At 39.4% G+C, this 22,699-nt stretch overlaps 1 protein-coding gene across 4 annotated transcripts in view; it reads right to left on the reverse strand.

Moving 5' to 3' along the window:
• LOC107811870 (thiosulfate/3-mercaptopyruvate sulfurtransferase 1, mitochondrial) overlaps positions 1 to 22,699 on the reverse strand; it is a 51,160-nt gene that overhangs the window by 19,696 nt on the left and 8,765 nt on the right. For 2 of the 4 annotated variants that reach the window (XM_075241598.1, XM_075241597.1), the window contains exons 10-12: positions 17,740 to 17,803; positions 11,676 to 11,743; positions 11,297 to 11,588 (exon numbers count right to left, since the gene is read on the reverse strand). In XM_075241598.1, coding sequence (XP_075097699.1) covers positions 11,493 to 11,588; positions 11,676 to 11,743; positions 17,740 to 17,803 — 228 coding nt within the window. In that variant the 3' untranslated portion in view covers positions 11,297 to 11,492. Of the gene's footprint in view, positions 1 to 11,296; positions 11,589 to 11,675; positions 11,744 to 11,869; positions 12,040 to 17,739; positions 17,804 to 22,699 lie in introns of those variants that run through there. The other 2 variants (XM_075241599.1, XM_075241600.1) reach the window with 2 other exon arrangements.

Below are 22,699 nucleotides of genomic sequence, written 5' to 3' on the forward strand. Positions count from 1 at the left end.
TTAGACAACTACTCTCTAGTGGTGTTATCACAATTGACTACATAAAGTCAAGAGATAACGTGTCGGATCCACTTACAAAAGGCCTATCTAGAGAGGCAGTTGAAAGATCATCAAAGGGAATGGGGTTAAGGTCTAGGACAAGTCATCAAGACGGTAACTCTACCTAGCAGACTGGAGATCCCACGAGCTAGGTTCAAAGAGATCAAACAAAGTTATGAATGACGGTTCAACATTGTCAAATAACTCAACCCATTCTCGTGATGAAGACAATGTTCAGAAATCAAGGTAAAGCATTAAGGCTTTTTGATGAGTCAACAAAGCTTAAAGATTTTTTAATGATTTGCTAAGTCTGGCAGGATATGACCAGATAGTGTGTCTATAGGATTACACGTTTAGAAATCACCTATATGAGTGTGAAGTGTAAGCCGCTTCAAGGGGAATGAAAGTAAAGGCACATTCTCTAAGCACTCATGAAACCAGGCGGTGTTCATGGCTGAAACGAACACAACCGTGAGAACCATAGATGGTTAAGGATTGATTGTGTGACTTATGTTGTCTAGGTATACAACAAAGCTCGACGGTTCAAAGATATCAAATCTACCGATTGACCGAGTATATCCGATATAAGTTCACTACGGAAAGTTCAAAGGGAAACCTACTTATCCAGATGCAATTAATTCTTGCATGTAAAACACACACGCGTCCGTGCATTCCTTTATTTTATCGCCATTCCCCATTCATGTGGGGGATTGTTGGGATTTTAAGCTTGTGTAGCTTAAAGAAGGTGAATGAGAAATGGAGGGAAAATGAAATATTTGAGTTTCCCTTGGGAAAGGGACATTGTCCCATATCGGAGGAAGAAAAGGCTTTTGATGGGTATATATATAATTGCTCTTCTTCTAGCTCTTAAAGAGTTAAGAAAAAGGCAAGCCTCGCGCCGTCATCGTCGTCGCTCGCTCGGCTCGGCTCGGCTTTGGCTTCGGCTTCGGCTACGGCTACGGCTTCGGCTTCGGCTTCGGATTCGGATTTGGTCAAAGATCGATTTATTGATTAATCTTTTTGGACAAAATTTCTTTCAATTATTTAATTATTTAATTAAATAATTAACAAAAAATTCAATCCGGAATAGCCCATGACCCGCGACCCGGTTCGGTCAGGCCCGTTTTCTTTCCCGGATTATTTTAAATTTCTCGCAATATTTTAAACACACCTTTTCCAACAGCCATGGCTGTTTCTGAAAGGTTGCAAACCTTTTCAGAAACAATGCCGGCAACTCTATAAATAGAGTTTGAATCCCAGAATCTTTCCTTACGAAATTTTCTGAGCTTCTTCTTCTTCTTCTTCTGCATAATATTTTCCAGTGTGTTTTACGACCATTGAGTGGTTCGCAGTTCATCAGAGTTTTGGTACCAATACACTGGTGAGTTAAATTATTCTATCCTGGGAGGATATATTCCAGCACCTCGGGTACTTGAGGGGAATAATTTCCTTAAGGACACACTGTGTATTCAGTGGGCTCGATTTATTCCTACACTGTTTCTTTTTGTTTATCAGAATCTATTTCGTTAAACAATTATTACTAACTTTCTGTTTTTGTTTTTTCAGAAAGTTTAATTGTTTATTATAGCAATACAGAATAATAACAATCTTAAGGAAATTATTTTTTTTTATTCTGTATTTTGTTTGTGGAGATTAAAACCTGTGTGGTTTTCTACTACTTCTGAATTTTACTATTCTGATTTGAAGATATAAAAACTTCATCAGAGTATTGAAATTTGTAAGACGATTTGAAGAACATAAAAACTTCATCGTTTTTCTGTAAAACAGTATATAAAAACTTCGGTTTTATTTATTATACATACTGCTTTTTTTTTTGTTAATAACAGTATTGTGTAATATTCTGATTTTTCCATTAATTGAACTCTTCTGTTGTTTACAGTGAAAAATGGTAATTGATAACAGAAATTCTTCTGCGACTATTGCGGCAACGACGATAGCCTCGTCAAGCCGGACTGCTGTTCCACCGGCAGAGAAACCGGGGAAATTTTTCGGAGCCAACTTCAAAGGATGGCAGCAAAGGGTGTTCTTCTGGCTTACCACACTTGGTATGCAGAAATTCACTAGTGAAGAACCTCCAGCGCCTGCTGCGGACATGCCGGACAACGAGAAATTCATGATTGTTGAGGCATGGAAGCAGGCAGATTTTCTTTGCAAAGGCTATATCTTAAGCGCTTTAGAGGATGACTTGTACAATGTATACAGTGCGATGAATACTTCGAAAGAATTATGGGACGCACTTGAGAAGAAGTATAAGACTGAAGATGCATGCTTGAAGAAGTTCGTGGTTGCCAAGTTTCTAGACTATAAAATGATAGACAGTAAAACTGTTGGAACCCAAGTTCAGGAGCTTCAACTTATTTTTCATGACCTTATTGCTTAAGGTATGGTCGTGAATGAAGCATTTCAAGTGGCTGCAATGATTGAAAAATTGCCTCCTTCATGGAGAGATTTCAAGAACTATCTTAAGCACAAGCGCAAAGAAATGAAGTTGGAAGATCTTGTGATTCGTCTCAAGATTGAGGAAGACAACAAAACAGCCGAGAAGAAGTCTCGTGGAAATTCAACGATCATGGGAGCTAATATCGTTGAGGAGACTGCTCCAAAAAGTAAGAAGAGAAAGAGGTCTTCTGGACAGACTAAGGAGCAGAACAAAAAGAAATTCAAGGGCAGCTGCTACAATTGTGGAAAAACCGGTCACAAAGCCCCTGATTGTCGTCTCCCGAAAAAGTATAAGAAGAAGGGACAAGCCAACATAGTGGAGAAGAATTATGACATTGATGATCTATGTGCAATGCTTTCGGAATGCAACCTAGTTGGAAATTCGAAGGAGTGGTGGATTGACTCTGGAGCCACTCGACATGTTTGTGCTGTCAAGGAAGCATTTGTGACTTACTCTACTGCTGGTCCCGAAGAAGAGCTTTCCATGGGAAATACTGCAACAGCCAAGATTGAAGGTTATGGGAAGATATTCCTGAAGATGACTTCCGGCAAGGTGTTAACGCTCAACAACGTTCTTCATGTTCCTACTATTAGGAAGAATTTAGTTTCTACTTCTTTGCTTGTTAAGAACGGATTCAAATGTGTATTTGTTTCTGATAAAGTTGTTGTAAGCAAGAATGAAATGTATGTTGGAAAGGGCTACCTCACAGAGGGCCTCTTCAAACTAAATGTAATGGTTGTTGACAGTATGAATAAAATTGCAGCTTCTTCTTATTTATTGGAGTCAAATGATTTATGGCATATTCGTTTAGGACATGTCAATTACAAAACCTTGCGGAAGTTAATTAATTTAGAAGTGTTGCCTAAATTCGAGTGTAATAAATCAAAATGTCAAATATGTGTTGAGTCTAAGTTTGTAAAACATCCTTATAAGTCTATTGAAATGAATTCAAATCCTTTAGACTTAATTCATACTGACATTTGTGATATGAAGTCGACACCATCTCGAGGTGGGAAAAAGTATTTTATTACTTTTATTGACGACTGCACTCGATATTGTTATGTTTATTTGCTTAATAGTAAGGATGAAGCAATTGAAGCATTTAAGCAATACAAGAATGAAGTGGAGAATCAATTGAATAAAAAGATCAAAATGATTAGAAGTGATAGGGGTGAAGAATATAAATTTCCATTTGCAGAAATATGTTCGGAATATGGAATTATCCATCAAACTACTGCACCTTACACACCTCAATCCAATGGAATTGCGGAAAGGAAAAATCGGACATTAAAGGAAATGATGAATTCTTTATTAATAAGTTCCGGATTACCGCAGAATTTGTGGGGCGAAGCTATTCTTACAGCTAACCGAATACTCAACAGAGTACCCCACAGCAAAACGCAATCTATTCCATATGAAAAATAGAAAGGAAGAAAACCCAACTTGAAATATTTCAAAGTGTGGGGGTGTCTAGCAAAGGTACAAGTTCCTTTACCTAAAAGGGTTAAAATCGGACCAAAAACTATTGATTGCGTTTTCATTGGATATGCTACAAACAGTAAAGCATGTCGGTTTTTGGTTCATAAATCTAATAATCCCGAAATTCACATTAATACGGTAATGGAATCAGATAATGCTGAATTCTTTGAAAGCATCTATCCGTATAAAACTGAATGTGAGTTGTTAAGTGAAAGACCTAAACGACCTCGGGAAGAACCAAAGGAAAATACTCCAAGTATAGAAGATCCAAGGCGTAGCAAACGTCAAAGAACATCTACTTCCTTTGGACCAGATTTTGTGACATTCTTGCTTGAAAATAAGCCTCAAACTTTTAAAGCAGCTATGTCATCTTCTGATTCAACGTTTTGGAAAGAGGCAGTCAATAGTGAGATTCAATCAATTTTGGATAACCATACATGGGAATTGGTAGATCTTCCTCCAGGAAATAAGCCTTTAGGTTCGAAATGGATCTTTAAACGGAAAGTGAAAGCTGATGGCACTATTGACAAATATAAGGCAAGACTTGTCGTCAAAGGTTATAGACAAAAGAAAGGCCTTGATTACTTTGACACTTACTCGCCAGTAATGAGGATAACATCTATTAGGGTGTTATTGGCAATAGCGGTCGTGTATGGTCTTGAAATCTATCAAATGGATGTTAAAACAGCTTTCTTAAATGGAGAATTAGAGGAAGAGATTTACATGGAACAACCTTAGGGTTTTATGGTAACTGGTAAAGAAAAAAAAGTGTGCAAACTTGTTAAGTCACTTTATGGACTTAAACAAGCACCCAAACAAGTGCGACAAATGTGTTTACATTAAAAACACTCCAGGTCATGAAGTCATTGTTTGTTTATATGTTGATGACATGTTGATAATGAGCAAAAACATGGCAGATATAAATGCTACTAAGCGCATGTTGGCTAGCAAATTCGATATGAAAGACTTAGGAGTTGCTGATGTGATCTTAGGAATCAGAATTCACAAGACTCCACAAGGTCTAACATTATCACAGTCTCACTACATTGAAAAGGTACTTGACAAGTTCAAGTATTTGGATTTCAAAATTTCCAAGACTCCAATTGACGTGAGTTATGCACTTCAAAAGAATGAAGGTGAAAGTGACTCACAATTGGATTATGCAAGAGTATTGGGAAGTTTGATGTATATCATGAATTGTACACGACCAGATATAGCATGTGCTATTAGTAAACTGAGTCGGTTTACAAGTAATCCCAATCACATACATTGGATGGCAATGAAACGGATTTTGGGGTATCTCAAACATACCCAAAATTACGCTTTGCATTATAACAAATATCCCTCCGTGATCGAGGGATATAGTGATGCAAATTGGATCACTGGATCATCTGAAGTTAAATCCACGAGTAGATATATTTTCACAATTGGGGGTGGAGCAGTGTCTTGGAAATCATCCAAACAAACTTGCATCGCCCGTTCTACAATGGAATCTGAATTCATAGCTTTAGATAAGGCCGGTGAAGAAGCTGAATGGCTCCGGAATTTCTTGGAAGATATTCCATTTTGGCCCAAACCTTTGGCACCTATTTGTATACATTGTGATAGTCCAGCGGCAATAGGCAGGGCAGGGAGCGTTATGTATAACGGAAAATATCGTCATATACGACGGAGAAACAATACAGTTAGACAACTACTCTCTAGTGGTGTTATCACAATTGACTACATAAAGTCAAGAGATAACGTGTCGGATCCACTTACAAAAGGCCTATCTAGAGAGGCAGTTGAAAGATCATCAAAGGGAATGGGGTTAAGGTCTAGGACAAGTCATCATGACGGTAACTCTACCTAGAAGACTGGAGATCCCACGAGCTAGGTTCAAAGAGATCAAACAAAGTTATGAATGACGGTTCAACATTGTCAAATAACTCAACCCATTCTCGTAATGAAGACAATGTTCAGAAATCAAGGTAAAGCATTAAGGCTTTTTGATAAGTCAACAAAGCTTAAAGGTTTTTTTAATGATTTGCTAAGTCTGGCAGGATATGACCAGATAGTGTGTCTATAGGATTACACGTTTAGAAATCACCTATATGAGTGTGAAGTGTAAGCCGCTTCAAGGGGAATGAAAGTAAAGGCACATTCTCTAAGCACTCATGAAACCAGGCGGTGTTCATGGTTGAAACGAACACAACCGTGAGAACCATAGATGGTTAAGGATTGATTGTGTGACTTATGTTGTCTAGGTATACAACAAAGCTCGACGGTTCAAAGATATCAAATCTACCGATTGACCGAGTATATCCGATATAAGTTCACTACGGAAAGTTCAAAGGAAAACCTACTTATCCAGATGCAATTAATCCTTGCATGTAAAACACACACGCGTCCGTGCATTCCTTTATTTTATCGCCATTCCCCATTCATGTGGGGGATTGTTGGGATTTTAAGCTTGTGTAGCTTAAAGAAGGTGAATGAGAAATGGAGGGAAAATGAAATATTTGAGTTTTCCCTGGGAAAGGGACATTGTCCCATATCGGAGGAAGAAAAAGCTTTTGATGGGTATATATATAATTGCTCTTCTTCTAGCTCTTAAAGAGTTAAGAAAAAGGCAAGCTTCACGCCGTCGTCGTCGTCGCTCGCTCGGCTCGGCTTCGGCTTCGGCTTCGGATTCGAATTTGGTCAAAGATCGATTGATTGATTAATCTTTTTGGACAAAATTTCTTTCAATTATTTAATTAATTAATTAAATAATTAACAAAAAAATTCAATCCGGAATAACCCATGACCCGCGACCCGGTTCGGTCAGGCCCGTTTTCTTTCCCGGATTATTTTAAATTTCCCGCAATATTTCAAACACACCTTTTCCAACAGCCATGGCTGTTTCTGAAAGGTTGCAAACCTTTTCAGAAACAATGCGAGCAACTGTATAAATAGAGTTTCAATCCCAGAATCTTTCCTTACGAAATTTTCTGAGCTGCTTCTTCTTCTTCTTCTGCGCAATATTTTTCAGTGTGTTTTACGACCATTGAGTGGTTCGCAGTTCATCAGAGTTTTGGTATCAATACACTGGTGAGTTAAATCGTTCTATCCTGGGAGGATATATTCCAGCACCTCGGGTATTTGAGGGGAATAATTTCCTTAAGGACATACTGTGTATTCGGTGGGCTCGATTTATTCTTATATTGTTTCTTTTTGTTTTTCAGAATCTATTTCGTTAAATAATTATTACTAACTTTCTGTTTTTGTTTTTTCAGAAAGTTTAATTATTTATTATAGCAATACAGAATAATAACATTAATGGCTTATCTTCCTCTACCCGGAGCTTGGTGCTATACATGTCGTCCCAAGTTACCTGGGAAATTCTCGGATGTTGTCCTTCAATCTCCTAGTAGTCTCCGAACTCTTTTTGTTCAGATTGCTAGGAAAAAAAAAAATGCAACCCAATTATCTAGGACCTCCAATAGAAGTATATGTTCCTTTTGAAATCGGTCCACGAAGTCCTGGAGTAACTCAGTGCCTCCCTGTCGAATGTTGAAGATATCTTCCATCCTCCTTCTAACATTCTAAGCTTCGTAATGCGCCTTAATGAAGGCATCTGTGAATTCTCCAAAAGAACCTATTGAGTTTTCGGATAAAAGTGAATACCAGTTTAATGCTCCCTTTGTGAACATTTTTTCAAACTTTTTGGCCAACATTGATTTGATCTCCTATTTTATCAGGTCATTCCCTTTAGTTCTGGTAGTGTAGGTCGTGACATAGTCTCGAGGATTTAAAGTTCCATCATATTTAGCAAGATCTGACATCCCAAACTTATTGGGAATAGGCATGGGAGCAACCTCCGGCTTCCAAGGCTGTTAAGAATATCTTTCCTTTGAGCAAGGGCAGAGCGCCCCAAGCATCCGGTCAATCCGCTTATTTTACTCCTTGATCTGTTTCATCAAAACTTCCTACAAAGATAAAACTAAACTATGCATATTTGAAGCACTAGTGGTACCTGAACTATCACTCATGAGTTCCTTGGCACCAGAACTTCTTCACACAGCAGTTGGGGTGACTTCTGCCATTTTCAGTCTCAGAGATGCCGGTGATCTTGGATTTGCGTTCTCTCCTAAGGACAATATCATTGTGTTGATTTGCTGGTTTCAAGCCTACTATTGAGCTAGAATTTTGTCTGATCTGGCTATACTCTTGAAGCTTCTCCATTTGCAGTTCTCTGAGGTGAAGGTTCCCTCGAGTTTTGCCAATTCCCTAGAGACTGGCGTAGAGTTGGCTATTCTGCCTGCAACCAACATTTCCAATTTGGCTTTCAATTGGTGTATTTTCTGCCATGATTCCTTACAAATACTAAAAAGCAAAGATCAACAAAAGATTAGCAGCATTTTGGATTAGCCACAGATTTTCTTAGGCCCACAGTGAGCGCGCTAAACTGTTTAACCTAAAATTTGATTATTTATTAGATTAGTCAATTTAATTTATATAGTTAGGCTAGAAGCAATCGAATTAAACCAATGAGGATGAATCTTTGGTAGTACATAGTAAGAGAGCAATGCTAGCAATATAAACAAAAGTAACGAAATAAACTCGAGAATGATGTAAAAAAATTCTTATTATGAAATAATTGGCCAGAAATTGAGAGAAAAGTGCCAAAATCACTCCAATATAATAGTAATATGAGAAATGGAATGTGAATAGGGTATAATCATGGGAAAGAGGAATATTCATAGTACAAGCTAATCGTAACTCCCCTAATATCTCTCTCACATGTTATCTAGGGATATCTATTCGAAATGGCTCTGACCGGACAATCCCGGGATAGCTAGGCTTCTTGATCTTCGGTTTCCGACCTTAGCGATGCCGGATAACTTGGAGCTGATCAGGAAATACTTGTCATGTGCTGACTCTTACCTTGATCATTTGTCATGTACATATTAACCAATATCTTCCCATTTCTACATCTTGTGCATGCTATTCGCCGATGACATAGTTCTGATTGATGAGTCGCGAGTCGGTGTTAACGAGAGGCTGGAGGTTTGGAGACAAGCACTTGAGTCTAAGGGTTTCAAGTTGAGCAGGACGAAGACGGAGTACCTGGAGTGTAAGTTTAGCGTTGAGCCAGAGGAAGTGGGTGTGGATGTGAGGCTTGATTCGCAGGTCATCCCGAGTAGAGGCAGCTTCAAGTACCTTGGTTCGGTTATCCAGGGGGGAGGGGAGATCGACGAGGATGTCACACACCGTATTGGGGTAGGATGGATGAAGTGGAGGTTAGCATCTGGAGTCTTGTGTGACAAGAGAGTGCCACCGATAATCAAAGGTAAGTTTTATAAAGCGGTAGTTAGACCGGCCATGATATATGGGGTTGAGTGTTGGCCCGTTAAGAACTCACATATCCAGAAGATGAAAGTAGCAGAAATGAGGATGTTGCGGTGGATGTGCGGGCATACTAGGATAGATAAGATTAGGAATGATGATATTCGGGAGAAGGTGCATGTGGCTCCCATTGATGACAAGATGCGGGAAGCGAGGCTTAGATGGTTCGGACATGTTCAGAGGAGAAGCCCAGATGCTCCGGTACGGAGGTGTGAGCAGCTGGTAGTGGAGGGCACAAGAAGAGGTAGAGGGCGGCCTAAGAAGTATTGGGGAGAGGTGATCAGGCAGGATATGGCGAGGCTCCAGATTTCTGAGGACATGACACTTGATAGGAAGATGTGGAGGTCGAGTATTAGGGTTGTAGGTTAGGAGGTAGTTGAGTCGTGCCTTACTTCGTACCATTGTGGGACTAGACATTTAGGGGTTTTATCTAAGATAGCTAGTGGCAATGTTGTGGCTTACTATTTCGCTTTTTAGTGTATGTCCTATTTACTAGCTATCGCTTTTGCTTTGCATCTTTCCTCTAGATTTCACGGTGTTCCTATTTTTCTTATGATTGTTGTGGCGATACTAATATTTACTAATATTGTCTCCCTTTGCTTTGCATCTTTCTTCTGGATTTCATGGTGTTGCTATTTATCCTATGAGTGTTGCTGTGATACTAATATTGTCTCCCTTTTGTCCTTTTGTCTTTGGTATTTTTTTTTATTTTTTATTTTTTTGAGCCGAGGGTCTTTTGGAAACAGCCTCTCTACTCCTTCGGGGTAGGGGTAAGGTCTGCGTACACACTACCCTCCCCAGACCCCATTAATGGGATTCTACTGGGTTGTTGTTGTTGTTGTTGTTCTAAAGGACTTGGCGACGTATATTCTTCGCAAATTCTATAATTAACTTTTGAAATTCCAATACATGTATCATGTATTCTAGAGGAACCTTTCAATTAGTTGTCATGTATTTAACTTTTTTCTTCTTATTTTTTCACGCTTGGCTTTCCAAATTTACACGTACATTTATAAGTTTATAATTTTTGGCATGCAGAGGAAAGCTGCAGATTATCAGGTGTTCATTTTACTTATTATTTCTTATGAGTATTCATGAAATTGCATACTCTTGTTTATCCAAATTCTCTTTACTGTTATTAATTATTTCGTCGGGCAATAAATTATAGAAATATCAACTTTATTATAATCAAGCATATTGACTAGCTTGTGGGTAACAATATATTCTTCCAAACCAACACTGTCAAGTCCCATAACAATATATTCTTCCGACTGGTTGCTAACATCTTGCACTGCCAGAAGCTATATGGCATGTACTCTGTAGTCCTCGAGCGTTCTTGAGATCATTTATGTTTGAAGCAAGAAGGCAGCATCGCCAAGTTCCTGAATCTCCTGTCTTATCACATGCAGCCTCATCTACTTTTCTTGGCTTCTTCTCCTCTCTTGAGGAATTGGTTCCCAAAAATCATCTTCTCATTCTCCTCAACTCAATCATTAACTCAAAAGAAACATTCTTTGTCAATATAATGTTTCTTATATACACCTCCATAATAGAAAATGGTACTCCTAACAGTTAAGATTCATTAATTAAAAAAATCAAGACTACTCAATTTGAAGAAGACAAAATCCCTTTCCCCCCTCAAGTACTAATTAGCGTCTAACTAGATAGGGGACCATTCAAATTAAGAACAAAAGCTCGTCGTCTCCTTTGCCATATACCAGATGATGCATGAGTCTCACACTTGTAGATAAAATTCCAAAACTTTCCAAAAAGATTTAATGATTAAAAAACAAAACTGGAAGGCTAATTTAAACTATTGTAAAAATAAAAATAAAAAAGATGGAACCCACTGTTGTCAAGAGTTTGATCGGGCTCAAAGCTCCCCAATCCACGTTTGACCTCCATTAAGATCAGGGACAAATACGAGACAACTAGCTCCAAAATATAACACAATGTAAAATTAAGGTAGTTCGTATAATCAAGAATATTTCTTATCCTTATCCCAGTATCATTCAACAATACAGTGTCTGTTTGTTACACCAACAATTAAGAAATGGGGAGCAAGATTCACAGTCATCGATGTTCACCAATAAAAACAAAGCAGACCTTACGAACACCTCTCTTGAGAGCATTTTCTTCATGCTTAAGATGTGGAGACGGGGGTATCTGGATGCGCTCCCCATTCTGTCCACGAACCATCATAGACTGGAACGTCAGTCTTCCCTAATCGGTGGAGGCCCTAAAGAGATGAACAAACATTGAGGTCACCCCTCTTTTGTATTATGAAGACTCTACATTGGGGGGGGGGGGGGGGAGTTCAACTAACCAAGGCAAGTATGCAAGCAGTTACACCGGTGCCACAAGAAGTGCCTACAGGCTTGTCCAAAGAGATACCTGCCAAAAGAACGAAGTATTGTTAGCCCTTAAGGGCACGACACGTCCAAATTATATACAATTCATGATTAAAGAAAAATCACATTACCAAATGAAGAAGTGCCAACTCTTCATTTCAAAGGGGAACCTTTTCAATGTGCCATAATTGCATTAAAGGCAATAACATTTTACTCCTCCAATGCCAGATAATGCATCAACACAAGTGGAAGAAGAAAACAACATGAACAAACTCAAGAACACCTAATATGAAAACCTAGCTCTTTTGCTTCTTTGTTTTTTGCCATGACTGTTGGAGGCTGTGAGAAGGCATGGGAGAAAATATGTTATTGATATTGGATGAACAATACAATACAAAAGGTCCTTATTTATAGCTATACTATACAAGGACATACTACTCTTCTACCAATGTGGGACAATACTACACTATATACATGCTGTAAACTAACACTCCCTCTCAAGCAGGTGCATACAAATCATATGTACCGAGCTTGTTACATATATAACCAATACGAGGACCAGTGAGAGACTTGGTGAAAATATCTGCAAGTTGATCATTCGACCTCACAAACTTTGTAGCAATCTCTCTTGAAAGTATCTTTCTCTGACGAAGTGACAATCAATCTCAATGTGTTTAGTTCTCTCATGGAACACCGGATTTGATGCAATATGAAGGGCAGCTTGATTATCGCACACAAGTTCCATCCGACTGATTTCACCAAATTTCAACTCCTTGAGCAATTGTTTGGTCCAGACTAGCTCACATGTTGCCATAGCCATTGCTCGATATTCTGCTTCTGCACTAGATCGAGCAACTACATTTTGTTTCTTGCTCTTCCAGGACACCAAATTTCCTCCTACTAAAACACAATATCCAGACGTAGAACGTCTATCAGAAGGTGATCCTGCCCAATCAGCATCTGAGTATCCAATGATCTGCTCATGACCTCGATCCTCAAAGAGTAACCCTTTGCCTGGAGCCGATTTTATATATCGAATAATGCGGACAACTGCATCCCAATGACTATCACAGGGAGAATTCATAAACTGACTTACAACACTCACAGGATAAGAAATGTCGGGTCTAGTCACTGTGAGATAATTTAATTTTCCAACCAGCCGCCTATAGCTTGCAGGATCGCTAAGCGGCTCCCCCTGTCCTGGCATAAGTTTAGAATTCGAATCCATCGGAGTGTCAACAGGTCTGCAACCTATCATCCTCGTATCCTCAAGAATGTCTAAAGCATATTTTCTTTGAGAAATAACAATACCTGAGCTAGACTGGGCAACCTCAATACCTAGAAAGTACTTCAATCTGCCTAGATCCTTAGTTTGGAAGTGCTGGAAGAGATGCTGCTTCAGATAGGTAATACCATCCTGATCATTGCCAGTAATAACAATATCATCAACATAGACTACCAGATAAATACAGAGACTTGAAGCAGAATGCCGATAAAACACAGAGTGATCAGCTTCACTACGAATCATGCCAAACTCCTGGATAACCGTGCTGAACTTACCAAACCATGCTCGAGGAGACTGCTTTAGACCATAAAGTGACCGACGCAAGCGACATACAAGGCCACGAGACTCCCCCTGAGCAACAAAACCAGGTGGTTGCTCCACATAAACCTCATCCGCAAGATCACCGTGAAGAAAGGCATTTTTAATGTCCAGCTGATAGAGGGGCCAATGACGAACCGCAGCCATGGATAGAAAAAGGCGGACTGAAGCCACTTTAGCCACGGGAGAGAAGGTATCACTGTAATCGAGCCCAAATATCTGAGTATATCCTTTGGCAACAAGACGGGCCTTAAGTCGATCAATCTGTCCATCGGGACCAACTTTGACTGCATAAACCCAACGACAACCAACAGTAGATTTACCTGAGGGAAGAGGAACAAGCTCCCAATTACCACTTGTATGTAAAGCAGACATCTCGTCACTCATAGCCTGTCGCCATCCTGGATGAGACAACGCTTCACCTGTAGACTTACGGATGGAAACCGAGGACAAAGAAGATATAAAAGCATAATGGGGAGATGACAGACGATGATAGCTCAAACCGACATAATGAGGATTAGGGTTAAGTGTGGTCCGTATACCTTTCCGAAGTGCAATCGGTGTACTAGGAGCAGGGTCCGCAGCAGGAGCAGGGTCAGGTGCAGGACGAGAACCAGTTGGGCCTGATGGAAGACGCAAACGACGATGATAAGTCAAGAGTGGTGTTCATGTGGCTGGGGAACTAGGGGAACAACACTAGACTCCTCAACGGTTGGTATGGATGAAACCTCTATGGTCGAAGGTAGAGGAGGAGCTATAGTAAACTCCTCAAAGGTCGGTATAGGTAAGACCTCAGATATATCATGGTGGTCGGCAGAGGTAAAGAAAGATTTAGACTCAAAAAATGTGACGTCGGCTGACATAAGGTACCTACGAAGATCTGGAGAATAACAACGATATCCCTTCTGAACACGAGAATAACCAAGGAAGGCACACTTGAGAGCACGAGGAGCTAACTTATCTTTCCCAGGGGCTAAGTTATGAACAAAACATGTGCTCCCAAAAACAGGAGGTGGAAGAGAGTATAAGGGTGACTGGGGAAACAATACTGAATGCGGAATATGATTTTTGATGGGAGATGAAGGCATCCGATTAATCAAATAGCAAGTTGTGAGAACTGCATCGCCCCAAAAACGCAACGGAACACGAGATTCAATTAGAAGTGTGCGAGCAGTCTCAATAAGGTGCCTATTCTTTCTCTCAGCAACCCCATTTTGCTGAGGGGTATAAGGACAAGATATCTGATGAATAATTCCTTGAGAAGTCATAAACTGTTGAAATTGAGAAGATAAATATTCTAAGGCATTATCACTGCGAAAAATGCGAATAGAAACACCAAATTGGTTTTTGATTTCAGCACAGAAACTCTGGAATATAGAAAACAACTCAGAACGATCTTTCATTAAGAAAAGCCAAGTACATCTTGAATAATCATCAATGAAACTGACAAAATAACGAAATCCCAAGGATGAACCGACTCTACTAGGGCCCCATATATCAGAATGAACTAAGGAGAAGACAGACTCTGCATGACACTCAACACTACGCGAAAAGGAGGCTCGGGTATGTTTCCCAAGTTGACACGACTCACAATCTAATGTAGACAAACTAGATAAACTAGGCACCATCTTCTGAAGTTTGGATAAACTCGGTTGTCCTAAACGTCTGTGGATTAGATCTGGAGGATCAGTAACTAGACATGTTGTGGAAGGACTGAGTGAGTTAAGGTAGTAAAGGCCTTCTGATTCACGTCTTGTACCAATTGTCTGTCCCGTACTGCGGTCCTGCATAATAAAAGAATCGTCAATAAAATATATACCACAATGGAGGGCACGAGTCAAACGACTAACAGATGCAAGACTAAAAGGACAGTCAGGGACATAAAGAACAGAATCTAGGGTGATAGAAGACAAGGGATTAGCTTGTCCAACTCCTTTTGCCTTAGTTTGACATCCATTGGCTAAAGTAACAGTGGGAAGAGACTGTGAATATACAATATTTGACAAAAGTAATATATTACCAGAGATGTGATCAGAAGCGCCGGAGTCCATGACCCATGGGCCAAGAGTGCTAGACTGGGAAACACAAGCAAAAGAATTACCAGTAACAGAAGTATCAGTCTGAGCAACTGAGGCTACTTGTGGAGATGTCTGCTTACTTGCTCGATACTGAAGGAGCTCATTATATTCTTCTTTAGATAAAGAAAATCCTTGGTTACCTGGAGTCTCGGTCTGAGCAATGTAAGCATTTTTGGGTGGACGACCATGTAAGGAATAGCACATTTCACGAATGTGTCCAAGTTCGTGACAATAAGAACACTTGGGTCTAGATCTTCCAAAACGACCTCCTCCTCGTCTATGCTCCATAGTTTGAGATGCCCGAACATCCATTGTCTGGGCTGCAAGAACAGAGGAATCAAGTATCTGTGATGAGATCACTGGTGGACTTGGTGTTGCAGCAAGGCGGAGTAATCGAGAGAATAATTCATCAACTGTAGGGACAGACGGACTAGCCAAAATCTGGTCGCGTACTGAATCAAGATCATTAGGAAGTCCAGCGAGGGTAAGAACGAGAAACATCTTCTGTCGCTGCTCTTGTTGTTTTTCCACACTAGCAGAAACTGGCATCAACTTCTCAAATTCCTCCATGACTGCCTGTACTTGACCCAAGTAAGTAGACATATCCAATTCCTGCTTCTTTAAGTTTGTCATCCGTGATATCACATCATAGAAGCGAGATATGTCATTAGTGTATAAGGTCTGTGCCTTTGCCCAAACCAAATAACATGTCTGGAATGGACGAAACAAGGGCATCAACTTGGAATCAATAGATCGCCACAAGATGCTACATAACTGAGCATCGATTTTTGCCCAAAGTGCTATTGCCTTTTCATCTCCATCGCTAAACTGTTTGATTAGATGATCTTGAACACCTTGACCTCTACACCATAACTCGACAGATGAAGCCCAAGCTAAGTAGTTTGAACCTCCCATTAAAGGTTCTGAGGTAATAATAGCACTAGAGCTTCCAGAACTCATGACCCAAAAGCATCAAATCCCAAAGACATTGTTCCAAATTATTACCAAATAGGAGAAAGAATCAACTGTAATCCACTGAAACAGTATACGGAAACACAGAAACAAAATACTGAAATACTGTAGCTGTCGGAATAGTACTGTAGCTGTCGGAATAGTACTGTAGCTGCCGGAAAAAAACTCAAAGTTTTTGGAATGAAATGAAAACAGTAGGGGTAGGATCGGAATTACCAGGCGACCCAACTGTTCTGAAGGAAGATTTTCAAAAAATGGCCGGAAGTGGTCGTACGCGCCGGCGCGTGAGCTCACGCGCGTGAGCTTCTGGTGGCGCGTGGAGGCGCGTGAGGAGGCTGCTGCCGGATTTTTTCACTGGGGTTTGGTCGCCGGACAGTGACGACTCTTGTGGTAGTGTTGGATTTTGCACAACACTGACAGAAATGAAGCAGATAGAAAACAGCCTTAAAAAAGTACTGATTTCTCTTTCCCGGAATCGCTAGAATTTATGCACAGCGATTTCTCTTTCCCGGAATCGCTGGAATTTATGCACAGCGATAAGTCTCTCACAATTGCTCTGATACCATGTGAGAAGGCATGGGAAAAAATATGTTATTGATATTGGATGAACAATACAATACAAGAGGTCCTTATTTATAGCTATACTATACAAGGACATACTACTCTTCTACCAATGTGGAACAATACTACACTATATACATGCTGTAAACTAACAGAGGCATGTAAACTAACAGAGGCAAAAAGCATAGAAAAGCGCCAAAATATATTGGGGCTTAAAGCACAAAATGCAATTAAAGCATGGTTTTAGTGGGAAAAAATTGCTAAAAAACAAAGAAAAATGTATTTAATGCAAGAAAAAATAACTAATATACACGCAGTTGTTATATGGAGAACAGATTATTTTTAAAAAAAACTATAATTAAGAGATATATATGAAGAAAAAGTCAAGTCAATTAAGTTCACATACTATTTCATATTTTCTGATTTACATGTAAATGTTAAGTTCTTTTCGTAAATATTACGTTTTATATACTAAATTTGCAAATCTTTTTTCTAATAACCAAGGAAAATGTTGTTAACAATAAATGTTCCATTTTTGCCGACTATATTTATTGTAGTGTTGCCCTCTTAAAGGAGGTGCCGGACTGCCTATAGGCAATGAGCGGCAAGCCTTTTCAATGAGGAGCTTGCACTGAAGCACCCAACCTGAGCTTCATGGTAGCTTCAGGTCTTAAACCCGCCTCAAACAAGCACGCACTCTTTCACATATGGCTCACTGTTTTTATGAGATCTAATATTCAACAAGACTAAAAATAGCAGGAAAGCAAAACCACATAAATGAAACATGCTCAAACTCTAAGCTAAGAACACGAGACCAATTGTTACCTTCTTGATCAAATTTTTTCTTGAGCTCTTCATGGGATAAGAGTGTTTGCGAGCCATCCAGCATCTGAAAAGAATCACCACAAACAGATAGATTTTATCATATAGCTACAGAACTTGATCTAGTCTAGGATTAATTAGGATTAAGCTTTTGGAAACAAGGAATTACAAGCAAAAACAGTGTGAAGCTCACATTTCATTGGTTCAAACTCTCATAGTGCTGGAGACTATCCAAGGTTGATTCAGAGCTTCAACTAGATAGGTCTTTGCATAAATCATCGAAGAAAAGAAGCAAGAAAATTGAAGAGGTAGCTATACACAATGTCTTTTCCAGGGATTAGGTGCAATGCTAGGTGCACCCTTAGCAGGGCAAAGAGACAGGTAGGCCTCATCTTTCAAGAATCTTTGCAGACAGACAAGGGCATCAGTGTAGAATCCAAGAGCCCAATATGCCCACAATGATTCATGGCTGACACGAGAGGCAAACTATTGAAATTTCTTCTTTAACACTCCGTTCAAAAGGTTTTAAGCAAAATGTATCAAACTTAGAAGAAGCTCATGGTTTTCCTTATTGTCAATGTGAGAAACCTACAATGTCATGCATCCGATAGTCCAGATGATACCAATGCTTGAAAGTCAATACTCCGTCAAAATAATAACAAAGTAAGAAACAACTAAGTTAACTTAATTTTAGATAAGAAAGTTTTCCTACAAATGGGCTGGCTTCAACATCCAGAGGATAACTTGCCAAGATACGCAAACAATAAATTTGCTTGTAGTCACAAAAGTTTTCCTACCAATGGACTGACTTCAACATCCAAAGGATGGCTTGCCAAGCTACGCAACTCAGAAAACTTTTGCATTACAACCATAGTTAGCTGTTATAACTCATAAAACGTTCGTACTACAACCAGCTAACTTTCTTAGAGTATTCTTATTCCATTTTCATATAAGCATCGGCCTTTCCATCCATTTCGAAAGAAAGAATAAAAGAGAAATTTAGAAGGAACTCATATATAATATACCACAAAGATTTACAATGATTACTAGATGATCTTCCAAGTACTACATAGCCTCCTTTATAGAGGGGCTAGGAGGTTATTACAAGACAAACTTATCTACAAGTGGGTCCCGTTAGACATGTGAAAGATCCTTAGGTAAAAAACTATTATACATGACAACAGCAGTAAACTTAGTGTAATCCCATAAGTGGGGTCTGGGAAGAGTAATATGTATGTAGACCTTACCCTTACCTTGTAAAGATAGAGAAACTGTTTTCGCTAGACCTTTGGCTCAAGGGACGGTGAAAAGGAAGCAACAAACAATAACAACAAGGAAATAAGATAACAAAAGCGAACAATATAGCAGATAGAAACAGAGATCTATGAATAAGAAAATACAAAAATTATAGTAATACTACTGGTAAGACTAGGAGAAACTCTCGACTACCTGTCAACCTTCAACCATAATTCTCGACATCCACACCTTCCTATCGAGTATCATGTCCTCGATAAGTTGAAACAATGTCATGTCCTGCCTAATCACCAATCTCCCGTACTTCTTGGGCCTACCTCTACCCTTTTTCAGACCCGCCGTGGTCCACCTCTCACACCTCCTAAACAGGGCCACTATGCCTCTCCTCTTCCTCTTCACATGCCCAAACCACTTCAACCTCGATTCCCACATCTTTTCGTCCTTAGGGGCCACTCAGACCTTATCCCGAATAACTTCCTTCCTAATCTAATCTTTCCTGGTATGCCCGCACATCCATCTCAACATCCTCATTTCTGCCACTTCCATCTGCTAGACATGGGATTTCTTGACTAGCTAACATTCAGCCCCATACAACATAGTCGGTCAAACCACCACTCTGTAAAGTTACCCTTTTTAAGTCTTAATGGCACATTTGTATCCCCCAAAAAACCAGATGTGAACCTCCACTTCATCCACCCGGCTCCAATACGATAAGTGAGATCCTCGTCAATCTCCATGTTACCCTGGTTACAAACTCAAGATACTTGGAACTATTTCTCTTGGGGATAGACTTGACTAAGCTTCACATCTACTTCGTAAGTCCCCTCACAGAACTTGCACTCCAAGTATTTTGTTTTGATCCTGCTCAACTTGAAATCTTTAGACTCCAGGGTCTGTCTCCAAACCTCCAGCATAGCTTTAACCCTACCTCGCCTCTCGTCAATCAGTACTACGTCATCGTCATCTGCAAATAACATACACCATGGCACTTCCCATTGAATGTGTCGCGTCAGCACATCTATCGCCAGGTACAAACGGGCTAAGACAACTTGTGAAAGCATGTGAAAGAGGGGTAATATACATCACAAAGCATGTGAAAGTTGGGTGATATATATGGCAAAGTGTGTGGAAGTGGGGCCCGGGGAGTATGAAAATATGAGAATTTGTCTTGGTATGGGAAGATGATTTTTAGGGTTTTTGGCAGGGATTAAGGTGAGAATAGCATGGGTTAAGATTCAAATCCTCATTATCGGCTGACGTCGATTCTGCTTCGTATCTGGCCTTATCTTCTAGGCTTCGTTTCAATTATCTTTTGTAGTACCACTTGGTGCTTGACGATCATGTCGTGTTCCTTCTCTTTTCTTGGTGGAATGTGAGGTGTAATATATAGTCTCAACCTGGCGACGTCATGGGTGATTTTATATCGGATGACTTCGTAAAGCATCTAGTACTCCTTTGCTGCTTCTCGGATCCGTTCCCAATGGGGATAAGTGTGGTACAACTTGCCCATATCTCTCTTGGATACACTTATTTTGTTGGAAGATAATTCTTTGTGCTTTTTTGTATTCTTCTTTCATGGATAAAATAGAGACGAAATATTTCCACCAGAATGATATTTCTACTAGTGCCTGGACCTTTCCGTTAATAATCTTCACCGGTCTATGGAACATGAATATCTTCGTTTTGTAGGAATCTTTGAAACATTTCATCCAATACCTTCGAGGCTTGAACCACAATAGAAACACTTTAAGAGCAGGTTCAATGTTGTCAAAGTCCTTGAACGAATTGCACTTGAATTCCATGAAAATATAATACTGGTGACATAAGTACCAGAAGAACCATAAAAGTTCTTGGGGAAAATCTCTAGCTTGTGCTGTGAATATGTGACAAAATGAATATTCTGGATTGACCCCATATGGTTTAAAAATGGATCCTCCGTGTTGCGGAAAAGCCCGGAGCTCGTAGTAATTTCCTTCCATTATGATGGATGGATCAAAGGGATTTATGAGGTTGAATAACTCTGATGGGTGATCTATCGGTTTTAATAAACTGGTTCCTGGTACATTTGTAAACATAAAGATCTGGCTGGTTGGATTTTGTTTTGACTTCATCTTCTCTGGCGAAAATCTTTTTGAGAATTCTTCTAGTCGAGATAGAAAATCTCAAAAAGATTTTCACCAAAGAAGATGAGGTCAAAATAAAAGCCCACCAGCCAGATCTTTATGTTTACGAATGTCTCAGAAAACAGTTTATTAAAACCGACATATCACCCACCAGAGTTATTCAACCTCATAAATCCCTTTGATCCCTCCATCATAATGGAAAGAACTTACTACGAGCTCTAGACTTTTCTGCAACACGGATGATCCATTCTTAAACCATCTGGGGTCAATCAGAATATCCATTTTGTCACGTATTCATAGCACAAGCCAGAGAATTTCCCAAGAACTTTCATGATTTTTCTAATACTTATGTCACCAGTATTATATTTTCATGGAATTCAAGTGCAATGTGTTCAAGGACTTTAACAACATTGAACCTGCTCTTAAAGTGTTTCTATTATGGTTCAAGCCTCATAGGTATTGGATGAAATATTTCAAAGATTCCTGCAAAGCGGAGATATTCATGTTCCATAGACTGGTGAAGATTATTAACAGAATGGTTCAGGCAGAAGCAAAAATATCATTCTGGTGGAAATTCTCCATCTCCATTTTATCCATGGAAGAAGAATACATCAAAGCACAAAGTATTATTTTCCAGCAAAATAAGTATATTCCAAGAGAAATATGGCCAAAGGAATGGGCAAATTGAAATTATACCAGCACTCATCCCCATTGGGAACGGGTCCGAGAAGCAGCACAGGAACACCAGACACTTTACGAAAGCATCCGATATAAAATCACTCATGATGTCGCCAGGTTGAGACTACATAATTGATGTTACATCTCAAATTCTACCAACAGAGGAGAAGGAACACAGCGGAACAAGATCATCAAGCACCAAGCGGTACTACACAAGATAATTGAAAAGAAGCCCAGAAGACAAGGCCAGATACGGTGCAGAATCGACGCCAACCGATAATGAGGATTTGAACCTTAACTCATGCTATTCTCATCTTAATCCCATATTACCGGCCAAAAAACCCTAAAAATCATCTATCCATATCAACAAAAAAATTCTCATATTTACATACTCTCTGGGGCCCACTTTCACATGCTTCCACATGTTTCCACATGCTGTGTCATATATATCACCCTTCTTTCACATGCTTTCACATGCTTTGTCATGTATATTACCCATTTTTCACATACTTTCACAAGCTTTGTCATGTATAATAGTTATTTTAGCTAAAGTCTTTCACATGTCGAAGGGAACCCACTTGTAGATAAGTTTGTCTTGTAATAACCTTTTATCCCCTATATAAAGGAGGCTATGTAGTACTAAGAAGATCATCTAGTAACCATTGTAAATTTTTGTGATATATTATATACGAGTTCCTTCTAAATTTCTCTTTTGTTCTTTCTTTCGAAATAGATGAAAAGGCTGATCCTTATATGAAAATGAACTAAGAATAATCTAAGAAAGTTAGCTAGTTGTAGTACGAACATTTTCTAAGTTATAACAGCTAAATTTAGTTGTAAAACAAAAGTTTTCCGAGTTGCGTAGCTTGACAAGCCATCCTCAAGATGTTGAAGCCAGCCCATTGGTA

This window comes from Nicotiana tabacum, chromosome 21 (assembly GCF_000715075.1).
Source record: "Nicotiana tabacum cultivar K326 chromosome 21, ASM71507v2, whole genome shotgun sequence".
NCBI classification, from domain to species: domain Eukaryota; kingdom Viridiplantae; phylum Streptophyta; class Magnoliopsida; order Solanales; family Solanaceae; genus Nicotiana; species Nicotiana tabacum.